Source organism: Alosa sapidissima, chromosome 4 (assembly GCF_018492685.1).
Source record: "Alosa sapidissima isolate fAloSap1 chromosome 4, fAloSap1.pri, whole genome shotgun sequence".
Taxonomy (NCBI): Eukaryota; Metazoa; Chordata; class Actinopteri; order Clupeiformes; family Clupeidae; genus Alosa; species Alosa sapidissima.
In genome coordinates, this window is record NC_055960.1 from 28720445 (window position 1) to 28744532 (window position 24088).

At 41.5% G+C, this 24088-nt stretch overlaps 1 protein-coding gene across 2 annotated transcripts in view; it reads right to left on the minus strand.

Moving 5' to 3' along the window:
- The window catches only part of cacna2d2b (calcium channel, voltage-dependent, alpha 2/delta subunit 2b), a 30896-nt gene extending 7747 nt beyond the window's left edge, over positions 1–23149 (minus strand). The window contains exons 1-27 of one of the 2 annotated variants that reach the window (XM_042088279.1): positions 22838–23149; positions 17741–17822; positions 12024–12140; positions 11570–11629; positions 10741–10785; positions 10322–10451; positions 9878–10009; positions 9142–9199; positions 8144–8194; positions 7753–7852; positions 7498–7659; positions 7172–7282; positions 6757–6835; positions 6546–6595; positions 5716–5805; positions 5422–5487; positions 5144–5218; positions 4655–4729; positions 4053–4124; positions 3863–3934; positions 3681–3742; positions 3404–3480; positions 2344–2404; positions 2052–2149; positions 633–723; positions 470–532; positions 48–151 (exon numbers count right to left, since the gene is read on the minus strand). In XM_042088279.1, the coding sequence (XP_041944213.1) occupies positions 48–151; positions 470–532; positions 633–723; positions 2052–2149; positions 2344–2404; positions 3404–3480; positions 3681–3742; positions 3863–3934; positions 4053–4124; positions 4655–4729; positions 5144–5218; positions 5422–5487; positions 5716–5805; positions 6546–6595; positions 6757–6835; positions 7172–7282; positions 7498–7659; positions 7753–7852; positions 8144–8194; positions 9142–9199; positions 9878–10009; positions 10322–10451; positions 10741–10785; positions 11570–11629; positions 12024–12140; positions 17741–17822; positions 22838–22953 (2299 nt within the window). In that variant the 5' untranslated portion in view covers positions 22954–23149. The remainder of the gene's footprint in view (positions 1–47; positions 152–469; positions 533–632; positions 724–2051; positions 2150–2343; positions 2405–3403; positions 3481–3680; positions 3743–3862; positions 3935–4052; positions 4125–4654; positions 4730–5143; positions 5219–5421; positions 5488–5715; positions 5806–6545; positions 6596–6756; positions 6836–7171; positions 7283–7497; positions 7660–7752; positions 7853–8143; positions 8195–9141; positions 9200–9877; positions 10010–10321; positions 10452–10740; positions 10786–11569; positions 11630–12023; positions 12141–17740; positions 17823–22837) is intronic. The other variant, XM_042088280.1, reaches the window with a different exon arrangement.
- Between the last annotated feature and the right edge of the window lie 939 nt (positions 23150–24088).

The window sequence follows — 24088 nt, forward strand, 5'->3', positions numbered from 1 at the left end:
CAGAGCTACGCTTGGAGGTTAATGAGCCGAAGAGTGATCTGACTCACAGACACGCGACGGAGCCTTGAACATGTAGCCTTTGTTGTCGAGGCTACGCCGGTAGAAGTTGGTGTTAAAGGGCTCTGCGTCTTCCTCCCATGAATCAGCGGCCCTAGAAAAACACGTTCTCGTCATGAACCATACCATCAACAATACCATCAACAATACATGCTTTTGTTGGGCAATAATCAATGAGTTTATATTGACCACAAGCTCCTATATAGTGTATATTGATCACAAGCTCCATCTATGAGACAAAGCACTAGGCAGTCATGCACTAGAAAATATCACTTTGACATCTTATTGTATAGCTGAAACTGAATATTAAATGATACTGTCCATTTAAGTGTATCAAATGTGTAGATTCGTTTTTCCATCCAATTGAACAAGTGAACTAGCAATAGTGAAAGCAATATTCAGTGAGTCTCACATTTTGGGGTAGACACGTGTGATTCCACTGTCTGTAGCTGCAAACAATGCCAGGAAGCCATACCTACAAAATAATGTTAACATCCATAGATCAGTCACTGGTGTAAAAAGAATGCAATAGGTATGATGATAAGCACAAGTGTGAGCACAAGTTTGCCTCTTACGTGTTGAGGTCTTTGCTCTTCCACACTCTTGTAGCCAGCTGATACATGATTTCTGAGTCCAAAAGTAGGTTGTGAATGAGGTCTTGATTACCTACACACACACACACACACACACACACACACACACACACACACACACACACACACACACACACACACACACACACACACACACACACCAATTATTTGAGTTCTGTAAGTTTTCACAACTACATTCCAGCGGCATTTACATCTTGACTTTTATTCAGAATGTTTTCCATTTAGTATGATACCAAAGAACAGCACATAAACATTACCAACATGCAGCACAAGCAAGGAACGAACAGCAAGGCTTTATATCAGGGGTGTCAAACTCATATTAGGTAGTGAGTGAGGTAGTGACACCTCATGGGGGGCCATCATTGTCATGGTCTACATAGGTATCAGAGTGTTGTTTGATTACAGTATATCACTTATGAGAAAACAAGTACACAATTATGTACTGCTGTCATATCAAACTGATATGTAATGTACTGCTGTCTTTCTCTCTTGAAATGCCCTACTTCCATGTTATTTTTTCTGCTTCTTTTTTCCTGAGGATGCTTTGTAGTGCTAGGCTTAATCAATTTATCATATCATAGAGATATTGCTTATAACACATTGTTGAAGACAACTGGATGTGAACAACTGACAGCTGGATGTTTTTCCCTAATTTTCCCTTCTTATCCAAAACATCTGGAGGGCCGTATGAAACCTGCTGATGGGCCTGTTCGGCCTTATGTTTGACGCCCCTGTTTTATATAATAAGACAGCAGTTTTCAAAATGCAGCGTCATTTATAGTTATATCTTCGGCTGTACCTTAACGTTGCACGGTGTTTCCACAAACACTTTCTAAGATACACCTTCTCTCAGTGCAGCTTTGGTCTCTGGTAATGTAATGGTATATTACTGTAATGTCTGAAAGTATGCATCAAATGTGCTGGAAAACATGTGATTCACATGTTTTGCCAATACAAATCTATGCCTACATACATACATAAGTATGTAACATATAGCCATCCTTTGGGAACTTTGATATTTTGACTGGCATGAAATACACAAACCTGTTCATGCTGTTCCTTCTGACATGACCACTAAATGAAAAGACAGCTTAACCCTTAAAGGAGTACCGTCACACCGGTGTGACGGGAATGTTGGGAAATGAACGTTCTAAAGAATATCTGGGTTCATTGAATTCAACATAGAATTTTAGAACCTTCAATTGTTGCGGAACTTAGAATGTTCAAAAACCTACACCTTTAAGGGTTAAAAACGGTCACTGATTAATTATGCAGAATGGGCCTCAAATATGACGCCAGTGACATACGCCTTACAGCACAGTTAGCTCACCATCCACCAGAGACCAAGGGGACAAAGGGAGGAACCTGAAAGGGACTCACAGTCTTCTGAGTCTGGTCTCAGATTCACGACAAAGGAGATAAAGTCTGCCAGGAACTGTGTGTTGTTCTCTGCAATGGGAAGACGCTGACAGTACTCCCTAGAGAGAGAGAGAGAGAGAAAAATAATTTGGGAGAAGAACAATCCGTTCACACAGAACACACTTGGAAAGATTAAAGGCACCCAGCTCTACCCATAACACATTTGCGTATACATAATACACACAACGCCACACTACATGCAATGTTCTGTGCTTTCTGCTTTTCAATGAAGGTGATAGTCAGGCTATCATACCTTGGTGCCAGGAAAACATGTCCGCCTGCCTCAAATGAGTTTGGCAGCAAAGACTGCAAATCTGTGACAAACAAAGGTAATGAGGGTCAGCTCAGAATCAAGCCAGTGTAGTTCATTAGCTCTACGTCCCGTTAAAAGGCTCTTTACCTATTGTACACCTCATGTGTCTAACATTCGTGATGCTGTTGATAAAACTATACTGCTCAAAAAAAGTAAGGGAACACTTCAATCATACACTGGATCGGTACTCTGACACTGTTTGGTTCTGAGCACTAGTAAAACTTTTGAGGCGATTGTTTTATTTTGCAAGAACTGTCATAGATAGATAGATAGATAGATAGATAGATATACTTTATTGATCCCTAGGGGAAATTCAAGGTGTCATTCAAACTGTCAGACACTCTGTGAATGTAGTTTGAGAATGGATAAAAGAAAGGTGGAAAGTTTCAAAAAATGTGTTTTAACAATTGTGGAAAACTGTAAGTGTTCCCTTAATTTCAAAGAATATCAAAAGCTCCAGGCATAAATTCAATATCAGTTAATTCATGATAAGAGATGCAGCACAACAGATGACCCCCTTCACCCCACCCCATGAGCCGTTTTGCACAATGAGTATGCAAATGGAAATGCTATCCTAAGTCCTCACTTTGCCTCTCTGTGGAATAGCCACGGCACTGAAACACTGGCAGAAGATAATAACACTGTACTGCTGCAGTCTAAGGTGGAGGAAAGATACTGCAGCAAGAAGCCTTTTGCAGTGTAGGAAATCTTAAACTCAGATACCCGAATATCGGATCTTAAAGTCAGATACTCGAATCCGGGATCTTAAAGTCAGATACTCATTCATGGAATCTTAAAGTCAGTCAGATACGGCTGTATGGAATCTTAAAGTCAGTCAGATACTCGTGTATGGAATCTTAAAGTCAGTCAGATACTCACTCGTGTAGGGAGTCTTAAAGTCAGATACTCGTGTATGGAATCTTACAATCAGTCAGATATTCATGTAGGGAATCTTACAGTCAGATTCTCGTGTATTATGGATTCTCAGTCAGATACTCACACTGCAGTTGTAAAATCACATCGCTCAAGTCTGCCTGAAGGTAGTATTCACTGTAGGGTGGCAGTACCAGGCCCAAACTGCAGGGGGTACAATTGAAGCATGAAAAGGTTGAAGAGAAAAGAAGAGGGAAAAAATGGAGACAACTTGAGTCAAACACTCCTGCGTGTTTCACATCTTTCTCCACTGATTAAACAATCAAACTAGGCCAAGCATACCTGTACATCAGCTTCATTGTAACAACAGAGTTGATTTCATAGACACATGTGAGTGAGCCTACCTGTAATCTGTGTCTTTGATATGTGTCCAGGTATACGTCCGTTCAGCTTCATCAACGTATTTCTATGGTAACAGAACAAACATTTGTCTTTATATTTCTATATTTTATAAGTCTACAAGATACTGTTTATTGAACTCCAAAAAAGTAATCAATATGTACAAAGAAACAGACTGAGAACTTACCTCATCAACCGATTTGATCAGTGTTCTAATTGTCATTTGCCCCAGTTTCCCATCGATCATCTGCCTCCGAATCTTGATGGGTAAACACAGTATTTTTTTTATTATTATTACTCATAAAGATGGACATTTCAATGTCATTCATCATTCTGTCCTGTGATCTGTCAAACACACAGTGAAATGTGTCTGTTACCTCCTGCTTTTTGGCATCTTCTACTTCGGCATCCAAGAAGTCCAGTGTCACTGGCTCAGGGAGGTCCATGGCCTGGAGGCAGAAAGCAAGTCAACATGTAACGCAGTAACACGTCACTGAACAGCACGTGAGTTCATTGATCAGCAATAAATTAAACTGTCGATAATATCATGGTGAATGTATGGAGCAAATGCATAACTGTGGAAGTGTTGCCGTAAAAATGCATCAAATTAAAGACATTGACCTCAATCACAGTCAATATCACAATGTACTGTAAAAACTCAGCACTGGAGGTCTCACGAACAGCCTTTGATCAGGCAAAATGTTTCTGTGGCAGATGCTTTTGTCCAAAGCAATTTACAGTATATGGACATTACATCAGTTTAAAATAATAGTTTCAAGTTGAAAAGCCTACATTAAGCATAACAATAATAATAATAATAGCAATTACAATAATATCAACAACAATAAAAACATCAAGTATCAAGGGAAATAATGAGTTTTTATATTAACAGGACATTCTGAGCTTGTTGAGAATGCAGTACTGCAGTGACAGATGACTGATCTGAGCTCATCAGATAAAACCGAAAGCTATGACTCACCTTAGGCTGCAGGTTGGGATGGAGGAGGAGGTAGCCATTCTGATCGATGGCAAAAACATATCCATTAGCTCCAAGCTGCCAGAACAGACAGAAAAGCAGATTTAGACGATTTATTCACGTTGGCTTTCACACAGCTGGTAAGATGAACTATTCCAGTAAGGGAATGATCAATTAAGGGGTCATATTGCAGTGATTTGGAGACTAAAGTGACAGTCGTGCTGACTTCCTTCTAATTTGTTAAATGTTTACATTTATATTTAGCAGATGCTTTTATCCAAAGTGACTTAAAGAAAGAGATTAACATTCAAGTTACAGTGCAGAAGAGACCTAGCTAGGAATTACTACTGCATCTGTCAATACTATTAATAGAGGATAACAGTTTTACTTGTATTTTACTTGTAAGTACTAGTCAAAGTGGTAGGAATGAATGTTTAAAGAATTAGCTTGCCACTGTAATAAATGAGAGACCATGTACAATAATATACTCACATTGTAGCGAGGAGTAAGCTTCTTGAGTTCATCCAGATGCACATCTATGCCCATCACTCCCAGTATAAGCTGGTTCTGAGAAAATAAAATAAAAAGTGCACTTAGTTAATCTCCACTTTGGATGTTGCTAGCTTTCCAAAAATGAGACACCCCTATTTTGTTCTGATCCCTAAATCAATCACAGAATCACTTCCATCGCAAAATAAATCCTATTACATTCTCCATCAGCCAGTTAGCAGACATGATTCCTCGAGTCTGAGCAGCAGACATTCCAGTACCTGTGAGTTACCTTCCACCGTCAGGTTAAATACAGGCATGGTCCCTGTCACCACCAGACCCAAGCCCTGGAAACAGCAACACAGCTATATCTCAGACTGTGTACTTCCCATATAGAGACATCACACTACTCTGCTCTCCAAATATACATTCATTCCACAAATATCAACAATACTTGAAACACGCAAACACGCACACATACAGACAAACACTCAAATAAAAAATTACTGTAAGTGGTTTACCACCAAAGGTTGCATGACACAACCCCCTTCTAATAAGGTAGTGATCTCACTCACCAGTGCATCCTGGTAGACATTGGTCCACTGGACTTGCTTGGCGTCATCCCCAGCCAAGACCATGGGACGCCCAAGAACATCCAAATACTCCTACCAGACCGGAGGGTGGAAATTTTAATCACAAAAACACCAACCAACTAGACAAAGGGGTTATCATTTGAATCACAGAAACACCAACCAACTAAACAAAGCGTTATAATCACAAAAACGCCAACCAACTAGACAAAGGGTTAGAATTTTAATCACAGAAACACCAACCAACTAGGCATACAATGATAATCAAGGATATGCAAATAGACTTAGCATCTGGCTCGAGTTAGTTAGTAGTCAGAGCGGACAGAAGAGGAGTATGCTGAATACTAAGCAAGCGTGCCGTAAGTCATGTCTGAATATACATCCTTTAGGGGATGTCGTCATGCTGGAATTTTGTATGCATACCGAGGACACAGCAGTGTCCAGGGACATATCTGTGGTTGTGTGGTATGTGGGACGACACAGCATGCACACAAACAGAGAGAGAGAGAGAGAGAGAGAGAGAGAGAGAGAGAGAGAGAGAGAGAGAGAGAGAGCAGGTGGTATGCTGAGAATGTATGGACCCTTTCAAGAGAGTTCCATTATCAGCACCATAGTTGGCCCCACAAGACTTCCTTTTTAACATTCCATATGTTATCTTAATGCAGAGGAAGTAGATTGGGAACCAAATAGAATGTTCAAGCATTGTTTTTGTTTTTATTGTTGAAAGGGTCTATATGGCAGTCCGCATGTCTGGTTCAAATATGAACACATGTTTCCCTGTGAACAGCAGCATGATGAGAACTAGGGACACTGACCTGTGTGTTAATCCTTATGGCACAGATGGACCGGATCTCAAAATAGTATCCTGCAGAGAGAGAGAGAGAGAGAGAGAGAGAGAAGACAATGAGGCATTAAAAGGGGACAAACTAGGGAATAGGAGGCCAGCAACACATGCTATCCACCTCTACCTATTTACAGATGCTTTACTGGTACTATATAAAACTAGATGTCAGAACATACTCTTACCTTTATTTGCACATGCAATCCACTGTAAAGGCGTGACGTCGTAATTGTGCTGCCCCACAGAGAATGTGAATACTCGCACCTTGGAAACAAATGAGGTGCATGAAACACATTTATTTTGTACTAATTATCTCAGCAATTATCACAGCTCATGTATCTGTTTTTTTTAATGAAAGCCCAGGGTGGGTTAAAGAAAAGAGTAAAAAAGTAACAATTATTTACTCATCTTAATATGACACCAAATGTGACTGGAATGTCACCTGGCTGGATTATCTCTTTTTCAGTGTCTACAGTTCCTTTCCAGCATGACTACATGCTCTAGTCTAGTGCACAGTGGACCTTCATCATGAAGCAGCCAACAAAAGCCCATTTACAGCCCCTGGGCCAAACCAGAACACCTCTAACTTGAGACACTTACTGTCTTGTTAGGCCAATTGTACTGCTCAAAAATGTCCTGCGCCCGATCCTCTCCACCATCCGTAAACAACATGATGATCTTGTTGCAGTGTGCTCGTGGCACATTTGTCTTCTGTAGATGAAAGAGGCAGATAAGAGGGAGGAGGGTGACGTAGAAGAACACAAGAGAAAAGGAAAAACAGCTTCAACTCAGTGGGCAGGAAATGGAAGCTACCGCAGGAAATGATATCTAGTAATAGTTCAGTCCTGAGCAGAGGAAACACATCTCTGGAAAAGGCTATATATGGGGCAAAGCTCCAGCTCGAGCACTCTAGAGTGATGACTCACGTTCAGAAGCTGGTCGAAGGCAAAGTGGAAGCCGGACTTGTACTCTGTGGTACCCTTGGCCTGCATCTGGTTGACGGCGTCCTTGAAGATCTTCTTGTTGCGTACATTAGCCTGCACCAGGTGCTCAAAGCAAGGGACAACCGGCTCTGCCTTCTCATTGAACTGGGGGAAAACAAGAAGTGTCAATTCCTCGTTTTCTTACTTATATCATAGCCATAGGTATGTTGTTCAGTGTCAACTCAAAATCATACTTACTCTAGCCACATTGACGTAGTCATCATCTGAAAGTGTGTCCAGCATTTCTGTCACCGATGCCTTGATCAGCTTTAAGGTCAGGCCACTCACACTGCCACTCCTGTCATCAATGGAGGGGTCACTGATTAACATCTGACCCTGCAGGCCTCCAGTCACAAATCATGCTCTTGCAGCTACCATAACACCGGTGTGATGAGAATGTTGGAAAATGAACATTCTAAATAAAATCTGGCCTTACTGAATTCAACACTGGAATTTTAGAACCTTAAATGACTGCGAAACGGAATCTTTTGTTTGAATGTTCAAAACTGCCCTGCTGAAAGGTTTTGAGCACAGTACCACAATGACCCAGACACACTACTCTGTGTTAACGTCTGTAAATAATACTCACACATCGACCAGGATGACCATGTCCTTTGGAGATGAGGCTCCCTGAATGTACCTGCGTAATGAACAATCAAACATCAAATAATGTTGTTTCACAGCTGGACATCCATTAGATCAGTGGTTCTCAAAGTGTGGGGCGGGCCCCATTAGTGGGGAATAGAGACATGACAGGTGGGACGCAATGAACAGGAGGACATTTGTTTTTTTTGTGCCTATCTTTAATAATGCCTTTCTTTTTTTCATAAATTCCAAACAAAATAGCCACACACAAACATAGGAGTCATAAACAGGCCGACATATGAATCAAAATAACAGCTGATCCAGTAGACTGAGCCGGGAAATGTAATGTGGAACCAAAATGGTTTTTAACGTTTCCATTTTGCCGGGTTGATGGGGTCTAGTGGGCCTTGAAAAATCCCCACTTTCAAAGTGGCAAATGACAGAAAAGGTTTGAGAACCACTGCATTAGACCAAATGTGTTAAGAGACTGATTTTGCCAGACTGAGGTTTTATATGTGCTCACATACAGTCAAATCTACATGTGACACAGCAATGTACAGCAATATAAGAACCATGAAAACGGTATGTCACTGTCACCTACAGATCCATCAAACATTTAATTAACATAATGGGTTCTGCATGTCCATAATCCCATGGCAAGCTATGGCACAGGGACACTCAATGTTTATAATAATCATTGCGTCAACCACAATTTGACAGCCATTTAAAAGTTATAAAATGAATTTAAGAAGTGAATATATACAACAAGTTCTTCCGTATCCTTACATCAGACTGAATTTCATACAAAAGGGCATTTCAGTTGTAGAGGTTTCCATCTACATGTTGTTAGCATTGTGACCATCACAATGGCTGCATGGTTTTCTTATGAGTGGTAAGAGCAAAAGAATAAACCTCATCATTTCTGTTTCAGGTTACAGTCTCAGAGAGAGAGACGCCATTCTCTATCACATGACAGTCATCAAGCACATCTGGCATGCTCACCAGGGTCTCCGTCTGACATCATAAAGGTCAATCTTGTCAGGTACTCTCCACGGGGTAGCTAGGGAGGTCAACAGCAATAGGACGTGAATTGGACACACAGCCATGCATACAGTTGATATATATCCATACAGAATATTATGATCAATAAAGTTGATATACACACTGAATATTATAATCAATACACTTGATATACACACAGAATAGTATGATCAGGATATGTGCATACAGCTGACTTTATATACATTACTCATTATGATCGATACACGTTACGTTCAGCTGAGGACATTCATCAGCAATTGTTCTGAGTATGTAAAATAGCTTGTTCTATTCTTTGAAGACACGGAAATAAAAAATATCTCCATGAATTATTCAGGACACATACATGTGAATAATTTATTCTTGTCTCTGTGTTCAACTGTCTGGGGACAATGGCTCTAGAAATGACTCTGTGGTGCAAAACTAGAGCTAAATACTGCAAAAGTTATTAAAAAAAACAACCCTATGGTAAAACTGGGTAAAACATTGCAAAATGCCTTATGGACCCTTTCAAGAGAGTTCCATTATCAGCATCATAGTTGGCCCCACAAGGCTTCCTTTTTAATATTCCATATGTTATCTTAATGCAGAGGAAGTAGATTGGGGCCCAAATAGAACGTTCAAGCATTGTTTTTGTTTTTATTGTTGAAAGGGTCTATAAAGGGGGCTGAGTTTGCAACATGGCTAGGTTTGGACGTACCTGGATAGTAGCGGGTGACCCCTGTGGCACTCCCAAAGGCCTGCCAGAGGAGGGCAGGGTCCTCCCGACTGTTCTCCATGAACACCTTCTCCAGAGCCTGCGTCCAGTTCAGCTCGTTCAGAATCACCGGCGCTACAAGAACAGGGACATTTGTCCTTTCTGGTTGTGGTGCTCTGTGTTTGTATTATTTATTTTCAGCCCTTATGTCTCATTAATACAGTAAAGTACGTACAACAGACTGTTTGTCCAACAAAAGCAAACCATAGATCAATTGGAAATGGAAATGATCCTTTTATAACCACCTTATGGCTGATTTGTATATGAATATGTGATAAGTCAGAAAGCTTTATCGTCTTTACAGATGTTAAATGAGGTTTCTGTTTCTTTGCACATGAACATTTGTTTAATAGTGCTGAATCAGAAATGAGCACATTATGTCCTTACCACCCTTGTAGATGTCTGTGGGGATCTGTACTGCTGTGAATGAATAATTGACATGGTTCTTGAAGTTTGGATCATAAACAAACTCTAACTCCAACGAGTTTGATGGCTCGCTTTCACCCTCCATGGAGTACTACAGATGTAGAGCGAGAAAAACAGACAGAGAGAGAGAGGGAGAGAGAGAGAGAGAGAGATCTAAATTGGACATCTGTGAAACATCTGTGCCTTTGGGTACTCGTTGAGTAAATGCAAAAATAACACATAACGGTAATTTACTGCAGTAATGACTGAGAAGTGCACTGTTAAAATGTCAAGCTATTGAGATAAAACTAGCAATTTGCAACTGCAACTGTATGTAAAGCTGTTCGATGTACTGAAATCTTACAACAGTTAGAGAAGCAAACTGAATAGTCATAACTCACATAGTCCAGGTCTGCTTTGGAATCATAGTACTTCATATCCAGCTCCTACAAAAACATATTAAGTGGATTTTTGAGACATAGAGATTAAAGGAGTAGGCAGCTCCAGCTTTTGAATTTTACTCAATGCAGTGAGATGGTGCACTACCACCAGACGGCTACGAGCACAACCCCCCTGCAGAGCGGCGTGATGTGTGTGTGTGTGCGCGCGTGTGTGTGTGAAAGTGTGTGTGTGTGTGTGTGTGTGGGGGGGGGGTTACTGAGTCAAGGGGCCTGCACTCTGCTCTCCGGCCTAATGGACTGAATCAACCAGAAAGTGGCCTGCCACTGTCTGTAGGACTCAAAGCGACCCCACGCCATGGGCTAAAAACTTCCCGGTGGCGTGCCACGTAAGAGCCACGTTCGTTACATTTGAATGAATTGCCATGGTGTGATTCATGCTGTACTCAGAGTGAGATGCGTGAGCTCTTAAGTCTACACTGTGCTCTGCTAAAGCCTTACTCCCTCACAATATTTTTGCAGGTGTGGCACCGAGGGCACTGCTAACAGGAAGCTGTTCCACTTCAGAGGAACCGGGTACTAGGGAACTGAGGCACACATGAAGGCAATAACTAAGAGGGGGAGAGTGTCCCATTAAACCACAGTATTGTTCTACAGGTTTGGAGTTGTAGAGTTCTCCCGTTCTGTGAATAAATCATAGACTATCCATTTTGGGCAGGAGGTGGGTGGGAAGTAAGTCAAGATGGTAATTTGGGGCAGCAGTGGGTGTGATATGACACAGTGCTGTGGTGGTGGGGGGGGGGGGGGAGCACGTATTCCTGGGCACGCTGACCTTGATGCTGTCCTGCCAGAGGTGCTCCTTCTGCAGACGCTCTGCCTCGCTGGCCAGCCTCTGTGGGTCAAAGGTCAAACACTCGTGTAAGTACTGCAAGACCAATCACTCGGGAGGGCTCAGCTGCAAGACACAAGCTTACTGACGTGAGTTTATTATTGAGGATTTGGCCCAGTTCCTAATATCTCGCAGGCATTAATAAGAAGCTTAGAGGGTGACTCACATTTATTTAAAGTAATACTGATATAGTGTACAACAAGCAAGCTGCCGTGAGACATGCAGTTGAGATAAACAGTTCAATTCAAATCAAACATAAATGAGCAATGGATTAATAGACTATCTATAATGGATTTATGACTATCGGATCGAAGCATCACTATGTAATGTTATTATGACATTGAGACTAAAACTGAGGTTTAGAGGATGGTATTGGTTAAAAAGATACAGCACTTACACTGAGGGCCTTGCGTTTCTTTGCCAAAAGTTTCTCAATGTCTGATGCCACCCTCTCCACCATATCTTGTGGGTTGTTCTTCATCAGACTGTACTGTCTCCTTTTCTCACTGTAGATCTAAATTAAAAGGTTAATGCAAAGGACAGAATATGACTCATTCTGTAACATAGGCATCATTGTCTATCAGTAACCTTTAAATAAATAACAGCCACAAATGTTAGGGAAAGAAACAAATTCTTGGTAACCAACACTGAAAACTGGGGAGAAAAAAATGAGAGGAGCCAACATTTCAAGAGCACAGAATGGTGAATTTGTGAAGTGAGACTATCTAAATCTAAAAGGCATAAATTCAAATGTAGCCATAAGCAGCGATCATCGGGGTCCAAGCAGTGGTTTGGTTCTTAACGGGAGCATTTACTGTCTTAAAAATCCGATTTTGTTTACCATGCTCGGAGTTTGGTGATGAGCTAGTGGGTGCCTTATTTCCACCCACTCGGCACATCAACGGTTAGACCAAGAATTCTCGTCGGGAAATTGAAATTCCATTGGAGCTCCAAGAGGATTAGTACACGCAGCCTTACACCACTGTTTACAGCTCTTCGAATCACAATAAAATGTCATTTTTGGTATATAGCTAATCTAGATACACTTATGGGGTGGGTGCTTGCATTTCTTTAGGAATCCGCTGTATTGGTTTGTATAGAAATTAATATTAAGTGACACATACACGTAATGGTGGAAATAGGGCATGGCCGGAAATAGGCGACGTTCCGATAGTGACAGTTTTTGCTACCCAACAGTGGGGCAGTGAAAGAAAGAACTATAATAAAAATTATATTAATACTAACAATAATAACAGTGATAATAATTATTATTAATATTATTAATAATCTTTATTATTAATAATAATCCTTACAAAAACAATAGGGATCCTGCAGTTTTTACTTCTTGGACCCTCATAAAAATCCTCATAAAAAACAATAATTATTGGATTGAGATTATTAGGTATAGATAACTTCAGGCAAAGTACTCACACAAACTCTAAGACAACCGTAAAGACCAATAAATAACTAATTGCCTTTAAATAACCTATAAACCAACCATTCTCAACTCAATCCAGAACTTCTGAAAAGGTGGTTCTTACTGCACATTATGGCAGGGATTAGTAATTAGGCAGTGATCTAAAATAATTATTGTGGGAGAGATAACTCTATTACCCTTAATGACCTATTAGGGGAGATGTACAACAGCAGTAAACATATTTTAGCCTGGGCTGAATCCCCTGATGTTGTGAGTCCTTGTCACTTTGAGCAAAAGTGTCTGGCTAATCCCACTTGCCCATTACCCATAATTTGCAATGCATTTTTTCTGCTTTATCATACAGCAATGCTGGTGATATTTCCAAACTTCATAAAACTATTCTACAAACTGTTCTACAAATACACTACATACTGTATAACCCAACCATAGCATCATGTAAGTTGGTGTGTGTGTGTGTGTGTGTGTGTGTGTGTGTGTGTGTGTGTGTGTGTGTGTGTGTGTGTGTGTCTAAAATGAATCTCTCGTTCTACAATTAATACAAAATGGGTGCACTACTGTTTGACAATGACCAATTTCACACTGTTTACATATTCATAGCTGCAAACACTACTTCAAGTCAAAGCTGAGGCAGGGAGAAATAACACATACAGTACCAAAGCAGAGTGGATGGATCTAGGCTCATATCCTCAACGTATCACAGGCAATGTTATGGCTGCATGGATAACTACACTTTCTCATGGGATGATTTAGGAGAAGAAGAAAGCAGTTCTTTTCTTATGTGCAAGGGTATGCCAGATGCTGAAGTGGCATTGTGCAATGTTTGAGGCTTGAAGAGCTGTGTACCGTTTGAATCTTGGGTAACTCTTTTTTTGGCACACTAGAAAGAGACTGACGTTACCATTATTTTATAAATGGGATATCAAAGATATCCCAAACATTCATGAGGATAAGAAAACGGCAAGAGAAGTCAGGTCTACTGCATAAGCCAAGGTGTGGTATGATACCAGCACATGCTGGTGGTGCTCATTAGTGGTTTAGTTCCATAGAGTTTTCTTAGGCCCATTATCTCTGTAAATTGGGACACCCTGAAGGGCGTTAACCTCATTATATAACTGTGCCATAGCAGAAGCATAGGACACAAGGTCCTCCACAGACAGTGTAGTTATCATACACTAATGGTTGGTGTCACAGTTATCCTGAGTGCTAAAAAATTATAGAAGGCAGAACATTTGACTAGCTTTATTTTAGGGTGTCCCGATATAGGGAAATTACTGTCAACTACCAGCCAATCAGAAACGCGTAAGTGTATCAATGAAGCGTAGTTCATCCACCTTTATACACAGGTTTCCATGCAACGTCACAAATAAAATGTGCATGCAATTAAGGGACAGAAAGCAGCAAAGAGCACAAGGAGTTGTTGTGTTGTTGTGTAAGAATTCAGCACAAGGAGTTGTTGTGTTGTTGTGTAAGAATTCATGCCTTCACCAAATAAAAATGGCGGAGGTGACATAATGTCGTACGTCAAGTGTGTATTAAATGTCAGTGGACTACTAGGACATTGTGGCTTGCCTCTGAGTATCTTTTGCCCCGTGACTGTGTGTATCTAGTAATGTTGGTAAATGAGAAATGTGTCTATATACTTAATTTCTCTTTGACCCAATTGTTTACCTAAGGTCATTAAAGTAACAATTAATATGTAAAGTAACAGGAAAGTAACAATTAGGCATGCTCACCAAAGAGCATACATACTCCATTTTAGATAAGTTGTTCATTGAATAACAGACAGATGTTATTGATGTGAAAAGCCCTGAAGATTGAGTGGTGTGGTTCAATTGGAGTCAATCTGTCTGTGTGGAAAAAAGCCCATTTGAATTTTCTAGATCAAACATGCCACCAGCATGTCACAACTCACATTAACAAGTGCACCGATTACCAATCCATCCTGCAGTTGGGATTCTCAAATGTAGCTTTTCTATGATGACTTCTGAGCAAATAACTTCAGTGCAATGGGAAAGGAACACCAGTTAAAGAGCAGTAGTGGCATCTTTGTAGCAGCCAACATACTTGCCTAAGAAACACCACTATCAGTAGGCTACAGATGGCATAGATAAAAGCTAGCTAGCTAACTTACACTAATCTCTTTTGTTTCTCTTACATTTTGTGCAGACTATTCAGTACAAAAATCTAAATTGATTAATTGATGAAAACCCTTCCAAAACAAAGTACCAGCTGTGAACATTTAAATAAATGAGCTGATACAGCTGAATGTTTTTTCAACAAAATATCATGTGTCAATACATGGTGGAGAAATCCAATAATCTTTCCCTTTTCTCTCTCCCTGGCTGAGTGATACAAACAGCTGTAGGCGGAAACACCCAGCTGGTAGATTCATGCCCATACGCCAACGCTAGATCCTCCTACGGCTGCATTACCAGCCCAGGTCAGAGGTCAGGGTAGAGGTCAAGGATCAGCGCTGAGCCAATAAAACTGAGAGAACAAGTGTGAGTGTTCACCGTAAGTCACAACTCTGGGGAAAGAAAAGCTGGCAGTGTGCATTAAAAATCCACTGAGCCATTCTCAGAATTATTAAGTCATCCATTCCTATTCTTAACCAACATAGGTGATGCGCACCAAATACGCCTTCCGTTTCTATTCTCATCTTTTGTTCTGCAACTATAAATGGCATGGTTGGAGAACAAAGAGTTATTACCTACTGATTACTACTGATGCTTATTTATTTATTTATTTATTTACTTACTTACTAACTACTTTACTGTCCAAATTCTCTTCTGTATCCAAACAAATTATGGAAAAAAGATGAAAAGGCAAGGAGATTTAAAAAAAAAAAAAAAAAAAGAAAAAAGGCTCTCCGGTATGAGTCATAATCCCTGGTGACATGAGATCCACAAATGATATGAGTATTTTACGCTGCACTGCAACTGCGAGAAAGAAGGCCGAGTGCAGTAAGAGGGATTTAGGGGCTGGGCAGGGGATGATGGCAGACGCTGAAGAGGCCCTCGATCTAGAGCACCGTCCACTATCCTGTACAAGACACTCGGAAAGGATTATGGGTAAATTAATGAAAAAAAAAGAACTCAGGCTCCCATCAAGGCTTTACCGGAGGCGGCCAAACCATCTGTTCAACGCTCACACAGGAGCAAAGGCACGCGCTCGGGCGTCCGGCCCGCTGTCATGCCCTCCCTGGCGTCTGTCATGGCAAGCAGGACACACCTCCAGAAGTCTGTCGCTGCAAGCCGGATATACTCCCTCAACACGGCTCATCATCATACCATGAATGATAACCCCACCCCAGACAAGCAGGAAAACACTGCTGTTTTTTTTTTTTGAGTGCAGCTGTACAGAATAGGCATTTTGTATTGATATGAGGAGTTGGTTTTCTGTCAAAACAGCAATCAAAAGAGTAGAATCCTCATAGGTAAAATGCAAAACACAAATCAAGTATACTTGGCCTATAAACCTGATTTACATTTTACATGATGAGCATTTTTGACATAATAACACTAATAGGCTACTAATTATTATACGACTGCAAGACAAAAGGATCAATAATAATAAATGGCGAAGATTTTGTCATAGACTTACAAATGACTAAAACCACCAACTCGCAAGACCAGCCAACAAAAGAAGAGGTAGAGTGCATACGCTCCCTCTGAATTATAGCACACAGCTCCATCCTTACATACAGCATCTCACAGAACGCATACATGATTTGGTCCCAAAATCTTTACACATGAATCAACCAAGAAGCAGCAGGCATGCAAGAGGTCTATGCCCACATTCATGCCATCACAACAGGGCTCGGCACTCAACCTAAATCAACACAAGCTGCTTGTGAGGTTATGTCTTATTAGGTCTGCATACTATTGGAATTTGGCCAATATTCAATATGACATTTTCAAACCCATTTTGGCTAACTGCAGATGCCGATACCATTATATACATGTCTTGATTCATTTAATTGAAGAGAACACCCACAATACAGTTAACCAGTTACTCGTCTTGAGATGGCCGACTGATTTTAGAAACAACATAAATCATTTCAACTTGAATTAGATGCAAATTATGGCACATATATTTTCTATTCCTACTTTAATAGGTCTGTATGATGCTTCCCCTGGGACTGGACCAGCTTATCACATCAGCAGAAATGTTCATATCTGTTGATGATGATAATTAACTTATTTGTTGCATAATGGCTGCCATGCATCAACCAGGTGGGTGCAACACTGGTGGTGTTTAGCGAGGTCAGGCCTACCCCTTCACTGTAAAATGCTTTTGGGTGTACTATAAGCACTATAAATGCAATGTGTTACACTATAGGATCATTTCTAAGCCCACCTCTACCTGTCTGGCCTGATTTGCAATTGGCAACTTTCCTCAGAACTCCGATATTGCCAGACACACACCTCCCCATATTTGCACATGAAAGGGGGTCTACAGCAGACAGGGCAGCAGCAGGCAGGAGGAAGGAGGAAAATGAACAGCTGACCCTCCCTCTGGGGGAAAGACCACACCCATCACCACCCTGTCTCCGTTCAATTATTCACGCTCCAGCTGTCTGCATGAGTGCATTCCATGAGAGTCGTAAAGCAGTGATCATTCACCATCACCAACACACACACACACACACCACACAGTCCGATAGGCACACTCACCCCCTTAAGTTGCTGCGCTCCACTGATGTGCTGCAGTACTCTGTCAATCTCCTGCTCGATACGCCGGGCCCAGTGCATGATCCTGAGGGGGCACACAGTACGAAATGAGTTAGCAGAGAGGAGAGGGCAAGCAAGGCTGCTATGCACACAAAACACATAGCACACAAAACACACACATTTGAAGAAGATACGGCAGGTAAGGCACCATCCATTTCTCAAGGTCACACAGTTTCAGCCACTCACACCATGAGCTGAGCTGAGCACAGAAACAACAACCTCAAATACGCTCAAATTCTAAACCAAATCCTGCAGAATATCTGATAGGCTATTTCAGAGCAGCCAAGACCAGCTCATGATATGTAACCATCATGACATGGCATTTCATGATGTACTCCAAAAGCTATATTTATTTGTAACTATATTGTAACTATATTTCGCCCGAAGTAGACATCTCAGACCATGTTGACCATCCCACTGTGAAATTTGAATCGCAACCAAAAAATATATTTATTCCACCATGTGGTACAGTAATGATGTAGTGTCCATGGTACTGAATGGTTAAATGACTTAATGTCGCCTTATGGCATTTCTCTGTGTAAACAACCCCAAAGAAAGACAATTTTACAGAATGCAGTCAATCTGAGCAAAAGTAATTTTTGCTAGTCCAATGAACCATTTTGTGGATTATATCATTAGCACGTCTCCTAAAACTTTTCAACTGAAAGGATAGAAGGCTGTGTAAGACACAAAGATTTGCCCTGACATCTGAACTAAACTAAAATCAAACAAGAGTGTTACACTCCAATTAGTTTTTTGTATGCTGATGAAAGCTGTGTAAGCCTATCTGTCAAAACAGACTCAGCCTTCTCTGCCCAATTCTGAAACATCAGTACTGAATACACCACATCCGTAACTAGGGCGACTGAAACACAACTGCATCATCAGCAACAGACATCTATGTTGTGTCTTTGCTTGATTGAGGTATTTATAACAGTTTATTATTCTGAACTCTTTGCTGCAAGCCATGTTTCCTGTCAGTGGCAATTTAGCCTTCACTCACTGATTGACACCATGACAACAAGATACTGATCCAAAGATGTTTTTAAGTCATATACGCACAACTCAGGCAGCACTGCTGTCAACCCATCATATTTACTTCATCGGCTCTAACCAGTAACCTCTGCCTACCAGAGTGAACACGCAAATTAAAAAACTGAACTCAACCCATAAATAAACCTAACCAAACCCATAAAATACCCTAACCTGACCCATAAATAAACCTAACCAAACCCATAAAATACCCTAATCTGACCCATAAATAACCCTAATCTAACCCAAATAACCCTTACCAGGATGCTAGTACATAATGGGCTCTTCACTCATCTGGTTCAAAGATGACCAGTTATCACCTAGCCACACTTACCCAATCCAGATATTTTCCGCTGTTGGTGGCCACTTTACATCTATTCAGTTTTTTTCAATATCGGCATTAAACAAATGTACACGGTATTATAACTATGCTCTTTCACAAGACTGAATACCACAACACCGGTATGCCATTGCAACCATAGATCACCCATAGCCTCATCCTCTCAGCCCCAAGAACACATTTTGTGGATCTCATCAGTAAACATACCAGTGCCTTGGAGAGGACCTTATTGGGTCATTGTGGATGATGGCCTTCTCATCCTTCCACATGCTATCATGAGTCCTCTCCGCCTTGTACTAAGACTATTTGGTGGAGCAGCAGTATCGTCACCGACTGGCAATTGATTGACCTGGGTTCGATTCCCAAATCCTCTCCTGCGAGTCCCAGTTTCTTTGGATAAAAGCGTCTGCTAAATACCAGTCAACTTTAACTTTAACATCAAGACAGGGCTGGATGTGCCAACACCATGGAAATCACAGTCCTGGTCCATGTAATTGTCATGTTCATTATGTAATGGTCCATGCTACTGGAGCCCAACTCATCACCCCTGTGTTGGTCTGCCTGCCTAAGCAGTAATAAATGGTTTACAACAGCCTGTAATCTTACACCTACGCAGTTCAGTTCAGTTATGTTACTTTGCTGTTGTTAAGCTTTGATTCTGCCCTCACAGTGTATAAGTATTTTGCGTACTTTAATTGCAATATCAGGGTGAAGGACAGCTTTAATCGTAATGTTTGTTTTGGTAATAATAATAGATTATGAGTTATAGGGGGTGTCTTTTAGTGCTATGTAGTATTGACAGTTCCATAAAAAAACACTCTTTTAATTTGAATGCAAGGAAACTGGATGACTAAAACGATAGTGTGGCTTGGGTCTCTTACATCTGTCTTATTGTCATTTTGAATGTCTCTAAACTGCATTTTTTTTATTTATCTAAAATCCTCTTTTCCTAACGTCTTGTTACTATTGACCAACTTGATGTTTTTAATATGTTCAATTATAGCAGTTCTGCAACTCATACGAGGCTGCCAGTGCCCCCTGGGGTCTCCTGACCAGGCTTGATCCATCTATAGTTTCATTGGCCTTCATGTTCCTATTCCAGCTATTTCATTTTACTGTTTAATTTATTCTATATCTAACATCTAAAGCGTCCTTCATTTGGTATGTGTGGTGGTGTCGTGAGCTGTAAATAAAGATAAAAGAACACTACACTGTTAGGACACTGCCTTCAAACGTCTGTTCATTCAGCTGTTCCCGTGAGAACTCATTCATGCTGAAGCACCGGAGGTGTTTGTTCCTGTACCTTTTCTCTGTTTTGTGCTCAACCTCGGAATAACCTCAGTCATCTTTGACTGACTGACTTGACTGTTTTGATCTTGGAGGTGATGTCAAAATATGTTGATAAACTATGTATAAAAACAATAAGGAAATGTTTCAGAAGGGTGCATGAACATATTTAGCTAGCGTATACAATTGAGCAGTGTGGCTCAGTGTGTGAGTATATGGGTGAGAGCGTGAGAGTACGTATCATCCTAAGGCAGCTAAAGCACTCTTGGACCTTGGAGAGTGTGCTCCATTTCCTACACACTCTACCTATTCCACTGGGACTCGCATAGTGCGCCTCAGTCTGGCAGAGAGCTGATGGAACAGATAGCACACTCACTGCCGCCCCCATCCCCTCACACACACACACACACACACACACACACACACACACACACACACACACACACACACACACACACACACACACACACACACACACACACACACACACACACACACACACACACACGCACAAGCGAGAGAAGGAACGAGTAAAGGAGACATACAGGAACCGCATAGAAAATGCTGTGACCCGTATTCAGCTCCTCAAAGATGGGAAAACAATCATGAAGGTGTGGCTGAGCCGAGCAGGAGACAACCAGAGCCACGGAGGAGACGGGGCACGATCCAGTGACACGCCGGGAGACGACGCATACCAGACGGCAAAAACAGGAGCAGCGGAATTTGATAAGGGAGGCATGAGGCTGACATGAAGAGAGTGCCATGAGTGGGTGAGAGAGAGAAAGAAAGAAAGAAAGAAAGAAAGAAGGGGGAGGAGAGAGAAACAGAGAGAGAGAGAGAGAGAGAGAGAGAGAGAGAGAGGGAGGAAGGCAGGCAGGCAGAGCTAAGGGCTGTTGGTTGGACTGGGGGTGGAAAAACAGAGGGAGGAGTTGACAGAGGGAGGGAAAGCGCAGCCAAGAGAGCGGGAGAGAGAGTATAAATCCTGACTGCTGCTGCAGCATTAATACTTAATTGGACAGAGCTGCTGCTGCTCCTTGCTATGCCTGCCTGCTATGCCTGGTACTGTTTGCCTGTATGGAAGAGCCAGGTGGACTGAGGAACAGCCATTTGTTTCAACGCGCTCAGCAGAAAACTGTGGGCTGAGGGGAGAGGGCTGCCACCTTCTCCACTACAATGCAATTTATCATCCACCCCAGTCCCCTTGCACCCCACACTTCCTTGTTACAGCAATCCCCTACCTCCTCCCCTCATTGGACCACCAGCCGCCCAGTCCAGTAAATCAAACTCTGATTGGAGGAGACTTTTTTCGCTTTCTGTCCCAGGGACTACTGTTGCATCTGGCAAATCTCTGTGACTCCCATATAGGGCATGACTGGAGATTGTCTAGGGAGGGGGAGCTCCTATGGCAAGCACCAGCTGTGACTGCCTTCTCCACAGATCTGAGTAGTTGGAGAAAATATGAACAGAGAAAGGGATTAAATGCAGGGGTTCAGCAAGGATTACAATTTCAGACCTTGCTCCAGGGCTTCCAATCCTTAACCATGATACCAGGTCCATGATTACACCAATACCGCAGCTGGATCAAAACATCCTTGAACACTAGCATAAGCTGCGCCTTAGTCAACTCTACAAAAAAAAGAACCATGGGGAAATTATTCTCAAGGCAAATTATTAACAACCACGACAGAGGCTATCTGCTCATTCTGTCTATTAAAGGCATTAAATAATCTCATGGTTGGTCCATGGCGTTAGCCTTGCGCACACGGGGGCTGGCTGATAAGCGCTCTCCATGTCTCCAGCCAAAAAACGTACATCACACCATCAAGATACATCGCTTGTGCTGTTGCCACAAAACAAAAACTGACATGTTTGAAACAAAAACAACAGATATTGTGTTTAACAAATGATTTCTGCAAGGTGGGCTACCACAAGGGAAACAAGAGCACCAGATAGGAAGATGTCAAGATCACACATCAGACACATAAAGATCACTCAATATCATACACATTTCAGGCATATTAATAACATTATTTCTAATACGCGGATTCATGTGGTATGATGGATTTAAGCACGAGATCAAACGCAGGCGTAAAACACATGAAACCGCACAGACGGAAAACTATAAGTCAAAGCAGTAGTTAGGCATATCAATCGGTGGGTTAGCATCGAGAGACATGTTGTGTATTCGTATAATCTACAGAATAATATTTTCAAAACATCCCAGGGAGTAACAGAGTGGTTTGCTGTAAAGATGGATTGCATGCATGCTCCTGCCGCACCACAGCAGATCACACATGAGACACACGCATAGCATAAAGCCTTGATCTGGACCCTTGCAGTCAATGAACACAAAAATACGACTTTTCAATAAAGAGACTTACGTGTACTGCTGGGGAAACCTGTGACTATCCACTCCAAGCCATGGTACGCAAAAAATTAGGATTATCTGGACGGATATTAGGCAGGCGATGCTGCACGGCTGTGAACATATCGCCATTTTCCATTAAAAAGCCAAAAAGCAAAAATAAAAACCATGCAAGACCAATTCTCGTGAAACGAGGTAAGGCGAGTGGTCTTTAGGATTCGTATATTTTTGAGGACATGCTACCAGTTAAACTAAAGGCGATGGCTGATGAGTCCCATGCTTAGTGATCACTTGAAGCTGCTGCTGCCTTGATGCTGCGGAGTCGCACGCGCGCTCGCTCGCAGTGAGCAAGACAGGGAGTGGGTACGAATCAAGGCGCCCAAATCACCCGAGACACAGCAGGGCACAGATTCTCGTGCTCTGACGTAAGTTATGCATATTTTAACATGCTCCACGCAACATTTAAACACTGTAATGCTCTCATCTTTATGAGCCTTTATGTCTGCAATATCCAATCTGTTAGACACCAGCATTGAGTCCCAGCCTACAACTCAATGGGATCAATCACCTGTGATTTAGGCTACTCTGTGACAGTAGATGGGCTTTTTTAGTCCTATATATAGTGAGACCCGGTTGTAGTTCACCCCATAGCTTATAAATTCAATAGACACCCAAGACATTATTTGTCACTACTGGGGTGAGTAAAATCAATAGGCTCCTTTGTACGCTGGCAGAATGAGGTGAGAGCTATTCAATTATTTGCCATCTTCCCCCTTATTGTCATTAGGATCACAAAATGTACACAAAACCCATCTGTGATCGTCAGCATGGTTTGGCTTATCTCTATCAGCAAGACTGCGTGGGAGGTAGCTATCTGTATCGCTGCCAACCTCAGCCTCTGGTATCTTGGTTTGCCAAGGAGATCCAGGAAAATGAGCTATATTCTGTTTCAGTGTATTCAGTCCTACATAGAAATGCTATCATGTTTACTGAATATAATTTTACTGGCAAATACATTTTTCATTGAACCCAACTCATGGTTGTGGCGCTATAGTCTATATCACTTCCAACACAATAAACAGACATTAACTGACATTAACATTGTTCTGACCTTGTTGATAAAACCTCCAGTGCTTGTACTTCATAGCTACAGTACATGACCTCTTAAAATTACAATGCTGGAGCCAACTGATCAACACTGTTGGCCAACTAACTCAGTACCAAAATTACCTTCCCTCATTCCCTTTCTCTTTCATTGTTTTCTCTG